Source organism: Neopsephotus bourkii, unplaced genomic scaffold (genome assembly GCF_033783945.1).
Source record: "Neopsephotus bourkii isolate Nb327-2 ecotype Australia unplaced genomic scaffold, CSIRO-AGI_Nbou_v1 NB_1760, whole genome shotgun sequence".
NCBI classification, from domain to species: domain Eukaryota; kingdom Metazoa; phylum Chordata; class Aves; order Psittaciformes; family Psittacidae; genus Neopsephotus; species Neopsephotus bourkii.
Window position 1 is genome coordinate 6,809,867 of NW_026902234.1, and position 15,962 is coordinate 6,825,828.

Sequence of the window (15,962 nt, forward strand, 5' to 3'; positions counted from 1 at the left end):
TCTCCTCACGGTGACAGTGAGACACGCTTGCCTCCTAACACGCTCCCCGCACCCTCAGGTGCCCCCGCACCAGCTCGTACCCTCAGGAGCCCATCAGCACGGGAAATGGCGGGCACGGTCGCGCTGCAGCCGTACCCCTTCCCTTGTGCCGCTATCACTAGACGGAGAGCGTGCGGCTGCCAGCACCGCCTGCACCGCCTGGATCGGGCCAGTCGGCTTAGCCTCCGGGGCGGGTCGCCTGCAGTACAACCTGCGCCAGGTAGTATTGGCCCACTATCGCTGACCTACGTGGCGACCCTTCCACCCCCCCCCATCACCCCGCCGCGCAGCAGTGGGCGGGCAGGGGGCGGGACTTAGGTGACGGACGTCCCCTGACAGCCCGCCGGCTCGGCTCTGCGTTACCGGCGTGCGGGGATGACGGAGGCGGAAGTGGGTCGGGGAGGATGTAGCGGTGCTGACAGCGGCTGCGGTGCTGCCGCCGCGCTCTCCCCGCCCCTGCAGCCAGCCGGCCCCGCCATGGAGGTAAAAGGGCGGCAGGCGAGGATGAGGAAGGAGGGGGAGGCTTGCGCAGCCGCCGGGGAGGGGGGCAGTCGGTAGCTGAGGAAGGGGGCGGGGGGCGCACGACCTTGGGCTGCAGTACGCGGTAGGTGCGGGCCAGGCCCTCCGTCCTCCCCACGCCCCCTTTCGTGCTTAGTCCCCCAGCGGTGGCCGTTGACGCGGGGCCAGCGCCTCCTCAGCGCCTGCCCGCGGCGCGGTGCAGCCCCGTTGGGCGGCTGCGCTGAGGGAGAGTACGATGGGCAGCCCGCCTGCGCAGGGGGTGTGGGTGGGAATGGGCGCGCTGATCTGGGCCTGCGGCAGTGTGGGCGCTGGTGCGGGCTCCAGGGCTTGCTTAGTGCCTCCGGGGAGGAGGTGGGGCTGTCATCCTGTTGGCACGGCTGGGGGATATCAGCCGGTGCCTAGTCACAGGAAGAAACACTCGGATGACAGTGTGTTGCGTGGTTGCTCTTTAAAAGTACCCACGGGTGAATAGGCGTTCCTTTTCTGCTGAGATGATCTCGTGTTCACAGTATGTCAACTATGAAATGCCTCCCAACACAAGCAAGTAAAATTACCGAAGTATGTGTATCTAGTATAAACACCAAGGCGAATCTAAAGGCAGCCTTGAGGTTAAAACTCGTACATGAAAGTAACTCACCTGGGTTACTGGCACTGGCACATGTTGCCCAGAGAAGCTGTGGAAGCTCCATCTCTGGCAGTGTTCAAGGCCAGACTGGACGGGCCTTTGAGCAGTCTGGTTTAGTGAAAGGTGTCCCTGCCCATGGCAGGGGGGTTGGAATTGAATGAGCTTTAAGGTCCCTTCCAACCCAAACCATTCTGTGATTCTATAATTCTGTGATAGTTTCTGAGCTGCATGCATTCTAATAGAGGTTTAATGCCTCTGCTGGCTGAAGTAATAACTCAAAAGGTGTTTTGATGTTACTTGGTATGAGTAGAGTTGGTGGTGTCTGAAAGTTGCATGCTGCTCAGAAAGTCACTGTTTGTAATGGTTATTATTGCCACAGTTTGCATCAAAGTCTAATATGTTGCATTTATGTATCAGTTGGGCTTTCTAGGAGTATGTTAAGTTGTTGCAAAAGTATAGGGTGGATAGCAATTAAAATACACAGAACATGATAAACTGTCTCAGAAACACCTTAGTGTAGATAAAGTAGGTTTTAAATGAAATATGTGCATGTATATGTGTATATATATGTATCTATATATGTATAGGTAAAGCATGGGAGCATGCCTTGGTTTCAAAATGGTTGAATGAAAACTTGCAGGATTTGGTGCTTAGAAGTGTACCTACTATCTGCTGACTCGCATCTCAGATGCACCTAATCAATGAAGATATTAGTTTTTTTGTATTAGCTCATCTTCCTCGTCATTATTCAGTTCAGATGGGTGAAACCCTCTACATTCTACAAGCTTCTTATGGTTTATGTTATCAGAACAGCAAAACTGGATGTGTTGTGTTACATGATACATAGTTCTGCCCTTCTGTGTATTAGCTTAAAGGAGAGTAAAAGTAATGTGTAGATCCATCTGACTGAACTGTAGCATGAAGAGACATATGCTATCATTTTCTAAACAGTATGTACAATTTGTTATACTTAATTACACTGTGGAAGCGTCTGGTTGTAGGGACTGTTTTAGTAACTGCGGTACTGAAATATTACGGATGTAAATGTTGGCACAGCTTTGCATACCAAGGAAATCTGAAACTTAAATTATATAATTTTTTTAATGCAGTATTTATGTTTAACAGGCACATTATTTTCTAATAAGTTTCTTTTTTGCCATCTCAAAAAAAAACCAAAAACAACCCTCAAGCCAATGTGATACAGAGAGAGAAAGCTGTAACTGCCTTGGTCCTTGGTCTGTACCTGAGCTCATATTTCTGATGACCTTTCTTATTATCTGTATCAGCTGTTCTTGTGAGTTATTCTCCATTCGATCAGTGTTTAAATCCAGCTTCTGTTACAAGGTGGGTTTTTGTCAGAATAAAGACAAGTATGATAATAAAGAGAGTAGCCAAATAAATTGAAGGTATGTATGTATACATACCTAGCTATAGAAATGCAAACACCTAGCTATATAAATCCACAAATAATGATATGTACACCCCTTCACTTTTATTCAGACATACGCACACAGGCTAGTAGAAAGGAAAAAGTAGTGTAAAGGTCACAGCTTGGAAATGCTACATTTAATATACTGGAAGTGCCTGTTCCATTTTACTTTGCCCCATCTCTGTTACGTGTCTTTCTTCATCATCCTGAATATAGGTAAGCATATCTCATATAAACTGCTGTAAAGTAACATGGTCTTCCAGATTAGATCTGTGGAAGTTTACAGTAGAATGCATTATTCATGTATTTTAGGAATAGGGAGCCCTGAATTTACAGAGCCTTTTCAAATATGTGTCAGGCCAGGACTTCTGGTGCTAAACAGTGTGGTTTTCTAAGGAAAAATAGTGCCTGTGGGACTGTTATATTTTGTTCAAAAGAGCCTGGACTTTGCAGTCTTTTCAGTTCTGTTCTTTAGGCTAAGAATTCTAGTGATAACTAGTGTAATGTGTGTTTAAGAAAGAAAGAAAAAGAAGTTGAGGGGTATATATGGATGAAAGGTTCCCAAAGTTTGACTTAATTGCTGCTCCTCTACATGGTTTTTCTGTTCGTGCCTTTTTTAAATGAGTCTTTTAAGAACAAGATAGTGAGTCATGCCTTTGTAACCTCTTGTAAATAGAATGCTTTTTGAGTAGTGTATCAACTCTAGATGTCAGTTTGGTAATGGAATCTTAAGATCAGATCATACTGGTTTGGAAATCAGTAGTTTTCTATTCTGCTGTTCTATTGTACTAATCATGATATATGTATATCAGATTTTTTTTTTTTTTACATTATCCTTCTGACCAGTCTTGCAAATAGGTTTGGTTTTTTTTTCAAGCTTCCGTTATATTCGGTTATTCTTGGTGTTTGCAGCTTGCGTTTCTTTCAGTAATCTTACATTCAAAAGTTCAGTTATCGACCATAGTGCTTTAATTTGTTATAGGTTCAAGATGCTGGGCAAGAGGTGGTGGCGTCTTCTGTCACACCGGGATCAGGCAAATCAAAGGTAATCAGCCCTCACAAATGTCATTTGTTTGGATAGCAGTAGTTGAAAGGGTTCCAGCTTAGCCTGCAAGCTGTGAGTAATAGGAAGACATAAAGGTATTTTTAAACTGTCTTCTGGACTTCTTGGGGAAAAAAAAAAAAAAAGACATATAAACACTAGGCAAAGGTGTTTTGAAAAATATATGGGGGGAAGAAAATTCTCTTACTGATATGTTCTCTTCCTGTTATAATATTTTATAAAATATCAGTAGCATGCAGTTTTGGCAACAGTCTATTTCATAATGTGCCTGTTAATGTTACAGCATGCTGGTTTCAAAACATTGTTTAAAGTATATTACTGAATTGTAACTGTTCCCAAGTGAGTTTCCCTGTCTAACTGATGCTGCCCACTTCTGTGTTCTAGAATGATTTTTGAAAAGTACACTATTAGAGATAGTTTCTGTTACTGCTCTTGAAATAACAACATTTGATAACAGAACAGCAGTAACTTGGACTGGTCTTTCAAATGTGTGCTAAGACAATTTCTTGTCCTAAAATTTAGCTTCTTGGAGTTGAATGCTAAAATGCCCTGCTTTCTGTTTATCTCTAGATTATAGGAAGCTGGTTTCTCTAATACTTCTGTTTTTTACAGCTGGACACATTACCCAAAGAAGATCTCATCAAGTTTGCAAAAAAGCAAGTGATGCTTATACAGAAAGTGAAGTCAAGATGTACAGGTACCTTAATGGGAAGAAAACAGTTTCTGCCTCAGTGCTTGATAATAATTTGACCTTTTCAAATATCAGTGCATATTTTTGCTAGGTTTCTTTTTTTCTTTTTGTGGGAGGGTAAGGACTGAAGTCCTTTAAGCAAGGAAGGGAAGAAAAAGAAGCATTGATTTGGTCAAGTATTAAATTAATTCTGATCTGGCAGTATGGCATGATGGAACAACGTAGTTTGTGCAAGAGTTGAAATGGGACTTGTCGTTGTCTGTTCCACATATCAGTTACAGGGATACCTGTTGCTTTTCAGGAAGCAGATGGGAAGGGGAATGTCTCTATGATAGATTTTTGCATAATTAGTACTGTTGTAGAGTAAAATGGCTTCTTTAAGATGGTTAACTATGTTATATTTGATCATTTACTGCTTTAACAAGAAATTGTAAAATTATCAAACAAAATTTTCTGTTAACCAACTAAAACTATCCTGTGTAGATCTGTGCTCTTCTGTGCTGTTCTTCTCCTCTCTGCCATCCCTTTTTGTATAGTGGTTCACTATTTGGACTTTCCCTGTGTCACTTCCCCTTGTTTGGAGTTACAGTTATGCTGACTTGGTAGCTTCCCAGTGAAACAGTAAGGATCAGTTGGGCTATAGTAGGCCTTTCCTCAATGGGGTTATTCATAAGGCCTTGTTCTTCTGCCTGCTGCCTATTTATAGAGAGCCAATAGGAACTGAATGTCTTTTCTCTGGCTTAAACTGATCATGAAATAGTAGGTAAGATCATCATCAGACTGATTTCTATCTGTTGTCCCTCTACCCAAACAAGGAAGTTCTGCTTCCTTAGGAAACCATGCTAAATGTCAAGACCTGAGAAGTAGTAGTCTCTTTCCATTAGCCCCTTCTATCACTCAGTAAAAAAAACCCCAAAACCAAAAATTGATTAAATAAAAGATGATTCTGATTTGAATAGGAGCATCTTTAGGCACTGGATTTACATATAATTTGCTACTGTGAAGGGGCATCGATTCATGCTGTGAAATTTCTATACTTTTGTTTTTTTAAGAACTAGAGAAAGAAATTGAAGAGCTCAGATCTAAAGCAGCTACTGGAGGAGCTGATGATATTATTCAGGTAGGAATACATGGTGGATTTTTAATGCATTACACAATGTTATCTGAAGTAAGTATACAGAAATAATTTGGTAAATAGTAAATAGCTTTAAAACTGTTATTCCAGTTGAATGTAATAATTTTTTGGAAATTCAGGACCTTCCTAAACCCTCTTTTTTTCCTCCTTCCTCTGCTTTTCAGAAAACACTCTATTTTGTGAGGAATAGTACAGAATTGTACAACTTTATCAGCAAGACTTTTTCCTTGTGTAGCTGGTTAGACAGGCTTTTGTTTTAGAATGTCCACTGTGGAAAGACTTCAGCCATTTCGAAAACTCCTGAGGCAGTCATTCAGTGAGATCAGAAACCCGTAATTAATGTTGCATGTCACAAGAAATACTTTGAGAAAAGTAACAGGAATTTTTAAGTGGCAAGAACATCTGTCTTTCTCAAAGTAGGGTCATAGACAACATATGAAAGTAAATTGGTAGTGAGGAGGAATTTATCAACTGGGAAATCGTTTTTAATAATTTGGATGGAGATTTCTTTTCTACAGAAGGGGAGCTTCCACCACCACCTGTTGATAAAATATGAGCTGATCAGAAATACAATTTTGAACAGAAACTATTATTTAACATCACTGTTTTAGTCTAGCTGTTCTAGATCTGTTAAGGTTAGATATAAGGAGGAAGTTCTTTACTGTGAGGGTGGTGAGGCACTGGAATAGGATGCCCAAGGAAGTTGTGAATGCTCCATCCCTGGCAGTGCTCAAGCCAGGTTGGACAGAGCCTTGGGTGACATGGTTTAGTGTGAGGTGCCCCTGCCCATGGCAGGGGGTTTGGAACTAGATGATCTTAAGGTCCTTTCCAACCCCAAGTATTCTATGATTCTATGATATTTGGGCTGAAAGTAATTTTTAAAATCAGAGTCATTCTTTTAATTGACCAAGTCATTTAAGCATATGCGAGTTTCTGCAGTTTGCAAACATTTATCAAGCTTCCAATGTTAGGAATTCTTTTTTAAGTGATCTTTCTCCCTTAAATTAGGCTCTCACAGAAAGACTGGATGTTGTACTTCTGGAAAAAGCTGAAACTGAGCAGCAGTGCATTGCTCTGAAAAAGGAAAATGTTCAGAGGAAGCAAGAAGCAGAGGTACTGAAATGAGCAATAGAACATTACTAAAATATTTCAGAATTATGTTTATTTTTACTGTTTAGTTTTACTTGTTGTGTGTTTCACTTTCATTTTAATATTTTCCTTCACTTGCCTTTTTTACCTAACACCCCCCCTCCCGCCCCGAAATAAGAAACAACCCTAAAGGCTTCATATGTTAATGGCCATCGTCTAAATTTCTTAATTTATAGTTTTTAAAGGGATGAGTATAAATATTGAAAATTTTATATGCACCAGCTAGATCCACAGGTGTTCAAAAAGAATTCAGTCTGTACATTAGGTGTCTACATACATGACAGCTTCAATCAGTCAGATCTGTCTTTCCATGGGAAATACAAGGTTTACATTCAGGTATTCACAGGAAGGAACCTGTCAGCCAAGGCATCTATATTATGTCAGTAATCTCAATTGGTAATGAAGTCAAGAGTGAATTGCTTGCAACTGATGAACATTGTTATATTCCAGATACTTGAATCTGGTGCACTAAAAGCAATTTAGTCTTTAATACATTATCAGAATAGTTGCGAGAGCTGAAGTCTGTCATGACCATTTTGTGAAGTTATGCTGGTAAACATGATTTAAGACTTAGTTTTCTTTTCTTATTCTACATTCTCATCCATTTTTGTCCTCTCTGCACTGTCTTCTGAATTGAGTTGTCCTAATGTAATTAGATATTTGAAAACTGTAGCAGTCTTTAAAACTAAGGACTTCTATTGTGTGTGCAAAATTACCAGTATTTAATAACTTGCCTGTTTGTTTAGGCTGCAGTGGCTAAGACAGAAGAATTGCAGAAGCAACTGGAGCAATCAAGTACTGAATCTCTGGAAGAAATAAAAGCTCTGAAGAGGGAATTAGCAAATGCACAATGTAAACACAATGAAGATTTAGCAAAGCTGAAAATGGAATTAGAAGAACAAGTGAAGAAACAAATGGGGCTGATGGAACATATTGAATGTCTTAATGATAGTCAAAAAGAAGTTAAAAGATTACAAGATGATGTCCAAAGAATTAAATCTGCTTATGAGGAGCAGATTTTGTGTCTGAGCAAGCAGTTGGAAACTGTGAATGAAGACAAAACCAAAGAAGTGACAAATCTGCAAGAAACTGTGAAAAGCAACTCTGAGTGTTACCATAATGAAATAAAAATTCTGAATGAAGAACTTAAAAAATTAAAAATTGCCCATCAGGAAGAGGTGTCAACATTGATGCATCAGCTTGAAATAGCCTCTAAAGAAAATGAAGAAAAGCAAAGTCAGATAAATCAGTTACAACACAGTTTGGCAGAGGAGGGCTTAATAAAAGAGAAAAATGCAAAGGATGAAATATGTGCTAGGACTGATCAGCGTGAATATGATTTGCAGCAGCTGAGAGAAGTCTTAAATAAAAATGTAGAAAACAAGGTAGGCATTGTAGATACACAAGAAGAACCTTGTGTAGAAGCAACAATGGAAGACAAGGTTAGGCAGCTGGAGCATAGTTTGGAAGAGCTTCAGTCTCAACATACTATATTAAAAGATGAATTAACTTATATGAGTAATGTTAAACTAAAACTGGAAGAGGAAATCCATCACATGAAGGATGAGTACTTTCATGAGAGGGAAGACTTGGATTTTAAGATAAATGAACTGCAGCTTACTAAAGAAGACTACTGTTGTGCAATTGAAAAACTAAAGTTGGAGCTTCAGGCAGCAAGACAGCACTGTGAAACTGCTGTAAAAGAGCATAAGTTAGAGACTCAGACTCTGAAAGAACAACATAAGAGAGAAATTGCTGAACTAAGTGAAACTTTATTATCTGGTTCTGAAAAAGAAAAGATGGCATTAGTTTTTGAAATGCAGGAACTTAGAGACCAACTTGAAAAGCTAACTCAGGAGAAGGAAGAAGCGGTGTCCAGTTACAACAGCCTGAGAGAAACAATGGAAACTCTACAGACTGAACTAGGGGAATCTGCTGGAAAGATCAGCCAGGAGTTTGAATCAATGAGACAACAGCAAGCTTCTGATGTGAGTGAACTGCAACAGAAACTCCGGGCTGCTTTCAATGAAAAGGATGTTCTTCTTGAAACTGTGAATCGCCTCCGGGAAGAAATAGAAAAATTGTCATCTAATCAGCCAGATGTGGAAGAACTTAAATGTAAAATTCTTAGTCTACAGAAGGAGAATAACACAATAACAAGCTCCATCGACCAAAAAGAGACTGCTATAAAAGAACTGGAGAAGAAGATTATTTCTCTTACTGATCAAAACAAGAATATTTTAAATGAAGTGAAATGCTTGGGTGAAGAAAGAAAAACCCTTCAGGAAAGGTGCAAGCAAGAACAAGGAAAAAATCAGGAACTTCAGCAAGAAATAGATGTTGCTAACCACTACAATACTGACCTGAACAAAAAGGTGGAAGAATTAATGGAGAGACTGAACGAAGCTTTAACTAGAAAGAATGAAAATGCTCAAATGCTAGAGCAACTGGAAAACCAGATTGAATCTCTCATGCGTGAAAGAGAGAGCCTTTCATCTGAAGCGCATACTCTTCGTGAGGAAAATAAGAAAATAACTCATGAAAAAGGCAAATTAAGTGAAGAGCTGGAAAAGATCACCTCTGAAAAAGATGGTTGGTTGGTGTTGAAAGAGCATTCTGAAAACTTAGAAAAGAAAATACGAATGATGGCTGCAGAAAAAGACCATATATCAACATTACTTGAAAGTGAACAAGAGCACAGATCCCTTGTGAGAACTCAGCTGTACCGCTTACTTGAGCAAGCGGGGTCCAGTGTTTCGGGTTACAGTGAAGAGTGTGATTCTCTTAACTTGCTAGAAATTGCAGATGAATACATGTCCAAACTAAAAGAGCAGCAGTGCCTTGCTCTGCAGAAGGAGGAGGAAGTTCTTCATTTGCAGCAGGAAGTTGAGAGGATAGAGCAAGAAAATGCAGCTCAATATACAGAATATAGATCCCTGATTCAGGATTTGGAAAAAGAAAAGGAACTCTTGAAAGAAGAATTGGAAGAAGTGTTGTCTGAAAAAGAAGCACTTCAGTGTGATCTCCAGGAGCTGAAGAAGGCCAGTGAAAAAACAAGGATTGAAAATCAAGATCTTTTAGCTAATACCGAAGAGCTTACTCAAAAACTTGCTTTTTATGAAAGTCAAATACAAGAACAGCAAAAAGGATCAGAGAAACAAGACAACTTAAATGTCATTCTGGAACAAAAGGAAACTGAACTTAGAAATGTGAAAGACGAACTGAATTCTCTAAAGGTTATATTTTGTTATTGAAGTATACAGACTAAACCTCTAAAGTCTTCAGAATTAAGGTTCAAAAAATACTTTCAATTCTCTTTTTCTTCTTTTTCTTTTTTCTTCCCTTGGCCTGAAAGTGAGTTTCTCTTCTATAAATATAACATGTTTCTGAGTTCCCTAGCACATCAAAATCTCCTCCTTTCTCCCAGGAATAAACAACAGAACCAAAGCAGTCATAATGATCTGTTGACAAAAGTTGCTTGTATTTCAACCTCTCTTCCTATCAATACCCCTCAGTAATCATTTAACTAGATGGACTAACCGACCTCATAATCTTTCACTTCTACATTTCTATGGTTCCATCTCAAACAAAATTCCCGCTTGATCTGCATTATCTACTCCTAACTTCAGGTCCTGGGAATTGATGATTATGTAAAACTGACAGCTACAGAATTAGTGGTCTCCCTTTTTGTTTTCTGTCCTCCGACAGGCTGGAAAGCAGCTGTTCAAAGGTTGGAATGTTTTCCTTTCCTCATAATTATGCTTTTCAGTTACAAAGCTGATATGAAATTGCACATAAAGAGTTTCTTGGTAGTAAGAATGTAGACATAGCCCAGCTGTAGCTGAAACTTCTGGTGGCTTGTTAGGGGAAAAACATCACAAAGGCATTTTTGTAATACTTCTTATATCTTTTGTTTATAATACAGAATTCAATGGAGACAATTGCTGAGAAAACTGATCAAAAGTCTTCAGTAGCAGAGCTTCAGGAAAAAATTGGTATCTTTCTCACTGTTCTCTTTCATGTAAAAAGTTTGGGTGTTTGGATTGTTAGTTTTTGTTTCTCTGCATAATTGTCCTGTATTTCCTACAGCCAAGGAAGGTGAGAAGTAGGTAATCAATGCAACTTCCTACAATATTCCTTCCATTAAGTATTTAAAATGTTGTTAGCTATCTTAGATTTTATATTTCTTAAGGTCTTTTCTTCCTGTGTGCATATGGCTGTAAATGGTGTAGTGGATTTAATTTTAATTTGTAAATATGGGAAATAATTATGTCAATAAGAATCCCTGAGGCTGCCAAGAAGAGAGGAAAGCAAAGCTTTGCCGAAACTGCTGTTGCCTCATTGCAGTTATCCCAACACATTAGAAAGGAAATGGTTCTGAGCTGTTACAATTTTATGTAGACAGGAATATGACTCTTGACATTAAGTGTGATGGAAGCCTCTGAAACACAGAAAGATTTTCCCCAAGCTGTCTATGTGGCTGGATGTTTTGGCTTAAATGTAAATGCTTAACTGAATGAAACATCTAAACATCTCCTCCTGCTTTATATTTTATTTTCAAGTCATGTTTGTATTTATGTTCTAATTGAATTTCATATCAGTTCTTGGGGGAGAGGAGAGGTGAGGCATATTTTTCTCTTTCTCATTTATTTATTTTAGGAAGGCTTGAAAAAGAATCTGCAGAAAAAGGAGAGAAGCTAAATAAAATTAAGGTTGTTGCTGTGAAAGCAAAGAAAGAATTAGATGCCAGCCGAAAAGAGGTACCCTGACTGCTTCTTCATATGAAGAACATTCTGCATGTGGGTTTCTGTTTTAATGACACTCCTTTCTTTTTAAAAAGATGCAGACTCTTAGGGAGGAATTGGAGTTGGTTCGGTCAGAAAAAGATCAGTTGTCTGCTTCAATGAAAGATGTCATTCAAGGAGCTGAAAGCTATAAGGTAAGAATAGTACTATATTTGCAAAAGACAGCTAACAGTAAAAAGAAAAGTAAAAAGAAAAAACTTTGCTTTTGAAGCCTAGCCTGTATATATATATATATTGCTATTTATTTGCACAAGAATGTTTGGCAAAAGAAATTGTGTCAGTGCAGTTGGGTACCCATGTCTAGAAATGTAAGGTTCTGGTAGCGGAACTGCGTGTCTGCTGTCAGAAGGGAATAAGGCACTTCCTTTCTATTGGATGGTATTTTAAACCTTTCAAATCTAGTATCATACATACCAAATAATATTGCTGAGGCAAAACATAAATCCTTGTAAGTTCTTCAGAGTATGTTGAATTTGTGATCAGTTAGGAAGTCCTTAAGTGAAAAAGACATAAACTAACGATTCCTCAGGAGCAAGTCTTGGAGCATGTCTCTGAGCACATGAAGCAGAAGTAGGTGACTAGGGACAGTCAGCATTGATTCACCAAGAGTAAATTGTGTCTGATTAATCTGATTGCCTGTTGGAATTGTGGATGGGAGAAGAACAGGGCTTCTCACTTATGTTGGCTTCAGGAAGGCTTTTGATGCTCTCTCACAGTACTCTGGTATCCACACTAGGACTTTATGATCTAAATGGGAAAACAGCTGAATGGGTACTTAAAAAGCAGTTGCATGGTTTGTCTTGGAGAGTAGCAATTAATGGCTTGTATTAGATGCCAGTAGCAAATGGGGTACCAAAGGGTTCTGTGCTGGGACCCGTCTTCTTTAACTTCAGCAGTGATCTGGAGAAAGTTATGGAGTACACATCCATCAAGATTAAGGAACTGGGATAAGTGATATACAAGGCTGAGAAATTGCTCAGTCTGGAGAATACTTGAGAGGGACCTAATAGCAGCCTTCCAGTACCTACAAAGACATTACCAAAGGAACAGAGTCATGTTATTAATGGTGGCGCAAGATGAGAGACAGTAGTCCTAAACTGATATGAGAGATTCCAACTGAATGCGTCGCCCTGTTTTTGCCCTATGAAGATGGTTGAGCTTTGGAAGGTGTTGCCCAGATAGGTAGTGCTGTCTCCATCCTTGGAGGCAGGTCGTTTCCAGGCAGGAAAGACTGGACTGGAGAAAGCTCTGAGCAAGCTGTTTTGATCTCACTACTGACCCTGCTTTAAGCAGTAGGTTGACCTGAATCAGTTTAGAATTTCATGAACTGAAAAGGGTTTCTTCAGAGCCTATGACGAAATAATAGCTTTAATTTCATTCTGATATTCCAATGTTGCAGTAAGACAACTCATATACTGAAATATTAGGAAGATGAGTAAGCATCTGAGGTATAGAATATGCTTATGCAATGTATATTGTAAAAAATTATGGATTTGTGTTTGTATGTGTTAAGAATCTTTTGATAGAATATGATAAGCAAGGAGAACAGCTGGATTCTGAAAAAGGCAGAGCAAATAATCTTGAACACCAGATAGAAGACCTCACAAGACAGCTTCAGGTGTCATCCCAGCAGGTCAGTTCTGTATGTGGTTGCTACTATGTATGGTTTCGTAATCTTAAGTGTGTTTTGAATAGTGACTTGAAAATCAGGCTTTGGGTTGTTTGGTTTCTTTTTAGTTTTTCAACATTTGGTATTTTGTCTGGGCTAAATATATATAGAATGTCTGGCTTTTTCAATAGGAAGATTTAATTTACCCCAGGTCAACTCACAGAAGAGAGCAAATTATCACCTCTGGCTTGGTTTGGCCATACAACTCTGCTGCATCTACCAGATACATTAAAAAAAAAGTATCAAACTTACATTCTGTCCCTGGTTTCACATCTACATACACTTCTCATGAAGTACAGCACCTTTAGCTGTTTCACTGGTTTTAGGGTTTTTTTTCTTCTGTTTTGTTGTTTAATAAACAGTGTGTTTAAACATACTAAATTAATTATGGGGTTCTGCATCTTTCGCAAAGATGAGACTTCAGAATGCATTGTAGAGTGCAAGAGTCTAAGATGGTAATCAAGCAGCTGTGAGATGCATTTTTGTAAAGCTAACTGCAACAGATAATGGGATTTAGGATTTAAACTCCCAGGCCCCATACATAATTACACTGAAGATCCACCTAGACCACAATTTCCTTATAAATGGAAGCTAGTAGTGAATAGGATAGGAAGAAATGGCAAATAGTGGTATGTATTTTGCTGATTATGCAGGCCTTGAATTTTTCAAGTTTGTTATGAAGTATTTTGTAAATAAAAACACTGGTTAGGTAATTAGCAGCTTATTTCACTTATACTTCATTCTTAATCTGCATTATAGAGACTCTGAACAAAGTAATCAAATTGTGCTACTGACTTTAATTTAGCCTATTTCTTAGTATGGTTTAAAACAGTTAGATGGAGAAGACTCACTTGCAGGAGTGCTGTTTGTAAGGGAGTTGCATAGAAAACAGAGTTTGTGTTTTAAATATAGACAGCATCTTAGTTGAATTTGCATGGAAATTTGACAGATTATGTTTATATCTTTTGACTGTGGTTATTTCAGCATGATCAGTTACGCTCCGCTAACGAAGACCTCCTGGCTCGTGTTGAAACACTGCAACATAATGCTAAGCTGCTGGAAGCTCAGATACTGGAGATACAAAAAGCCAAGGCAAAGGCAGACAAAGAACTAGAAGCTGAAAAGCTTCTAAAAGAACAGAAAACAAAGGTAGTATTCTGTAGAGATGGTGTATGAGCTAAAGCATTGCTTTCAGTGGCTTCTGTTAGACCATTGTAAACTGTAGTTTTTATAGAACAAGTTCTATACTTTGTCGTCTTGTTACTTGACTCGATCTTTTTTTGAGGGCTTGATCTGTTCACTGAAAGAATTTTGTAAGGCTGCCACTTAGAGTAGGCTGGGGATGACAGAATGTGAAAAAAACACTTTATAATAGGGGGTTTTCTTTGGTTCCTGGTGATTTCCTAAAGCAAACAAAAAAATAATTATCTCTGTACAACCTAAGTGTGTATATGTAAGCATAAATAGATGCTGACATCTATTTTGAAAGTGGCCGGCATAATTGAGAAGGATTTAAATTTCAGGAACATAGTGGTGCTCTCCGAGAAATGGAGGAGCTTCAGATGCAACTTCAGAAGGAAAAGAAACATCTGCAGAAAACTATGCAAGAACTAGAACTGGCCAGAAAGGTAGAGTTGATGTTTATGTTAATGCTTAATGGACTACCAAAGATTTTTGCCCATCTTGCTGTGTTGAATGTCTCCCTTTCTGTTCTGAGGATTTGAAAGGCAAGGTTTGCAAAAGGGAGAACATAAGACTTTTACCCCTGGTTTTATGTTTGGAGACCTGATGTGTACTTTTGGTCTTGTTGGGAGGTTTTTGGGGGTGTTGGGTTTGGGGATTTTTGGTTGGTTGGTTGGGTTGGTCATCAGTCAAAATAGGGATAGCATTCAGATGTCTGGAGTACTTGTATGATGCACTATTCAGAAACTGCCCTTGTAAGGACTGAAGATCATAGAAACTAAAGTCTGCAAAATACCTACTAGTAAAATTCTTAAAATTAGCAACAAGTTATTCAAAGCTTTTGGGTTTTGTTTATAAACAGATTATTTACTGAAGGTATGGAAACCTGATGGATGGGTGTTGCTTGTGGATATGGATAGCTATAAAGGTTTTTTTAGATGGGTAATGCAGGTTTTTAATATAACTAAAAAAAAAATAAATCTTAGCAGCCAAGGCAGATATTAAGCTGTAACTTCATTGTGTGCAATTTGCAGGATGCTCAAAAGAGTACATTGATGGATATGGAAATAGCTGATTATGAAAGGCTAGTAAAAGAACTGAATCAGAAGATCACTGATAAAGACAGCAAAATAGAAGATCTTGAGCAGGAGACAGGGATTCAGAAACAGAAGCAAGAGACCCTACAGGAAGAAATAAGTGAGTAATGTATAAACAGCAAGAATCACTATCGTATAGTTAGTAATGATAAAAAGTAGCATCCAGAAACAACTTCTCTCACTCATTGACTTGAGGAAGTTTTGCAGGGAAACTAAACAGTTACATAGTCAAAATTACTTTTCCATAAAGGAAACTTTACTAAGTTGATGTAGTAGTCAGTAAATAAAAGCCAGATTGCCTGCCTGATTAACGTAATAATAGAATCACCTAATAAACACAGTTCATCATAAGTTCTGAAATTTGGTGACTGACAAGGGTTTTCATTCTGACCTACCACACACATAAAAGTTTACTAGTTACTATGTGGTTGAAATTTCATTTATTACTATCCTTAACTGTAAGTCTCAAAACAATCTCATTTCTTTGAAGATTTTTGTGGTACTTGGGAATAGGATACTAAGCTTACTATAAGCTACTTATTTGCAGCTCTTAAGAAAT

The 15,962-nt window shown here is 38.8% G+C and overlaps 1 protein-coding gene across 4 annotated transcripts in view; it reads left to right on the forward strand.

Moving 5' to 3' along the window:
• Window positions 1-355: 355 nt before the first annotated feature.
• Window positions 356-15,962, forward strand: part of GCC2 (GRIP and coiled-coil domain containing 2) — a 29,594-nt gene continuing 13,987 nt past the window's right edge. For 2 of the 4 annotated variants that reach the window (XM_061377748.1, XM_061377749.1), the window contains exons 1-13: window positions 358-522; window positions 3,595-3,657; window positions 4,288-4,372; window positions 5,419-5,486; window positions 6,510-6,614; window positions 7,397-9,886; window positions 10,576-10,645; window positions 11,310-11,410; window positions 11,491-11,589; window positions 12,969-13,088; window positions 14,109-14,273; window positions 14,648-14,752; window positions 15,341-15,503. In XM_061377748.1, the coding sequence (XP_061233732.1) occupies window positions 415-522; window positions 3,595-3,657; window positions 4,288-4,372; window positions 5,419-5,486; window positions 6,510-6,614; window positions 7,397-9,886; window positions 10,576-10,645; window positions 11,310-11,410; window positions 11,491-11,589; window positions 12,969-13,088; window positions 14,109-14,273; window positions 14,648-14,752; window positions 15,341-15,503 (3,742 nt within the window). In that variant the 5' untranslated portion in view covers window positions 358-414. Of the gene's footprint in view, window positions 523-3,594; window positions 3,658-4,287; window positions 4,373-5,418; window positions 5,487-6,509; window positions 6,615-7,396; window positions 9,887-10,575; window positions 10,646-11,309; window positions 11,411-11,490; window positions 11,590-12,968; window positions 13,089-14,108; window positions 14,274-14,647; window positions 14,753-15,340; window positions 15,504-15,962 lie in introns of all 4 variants that reach the window. The other 2 variants (XM_061377751.1, XM_061377747.1) reach the window with 2 other exon arrangements.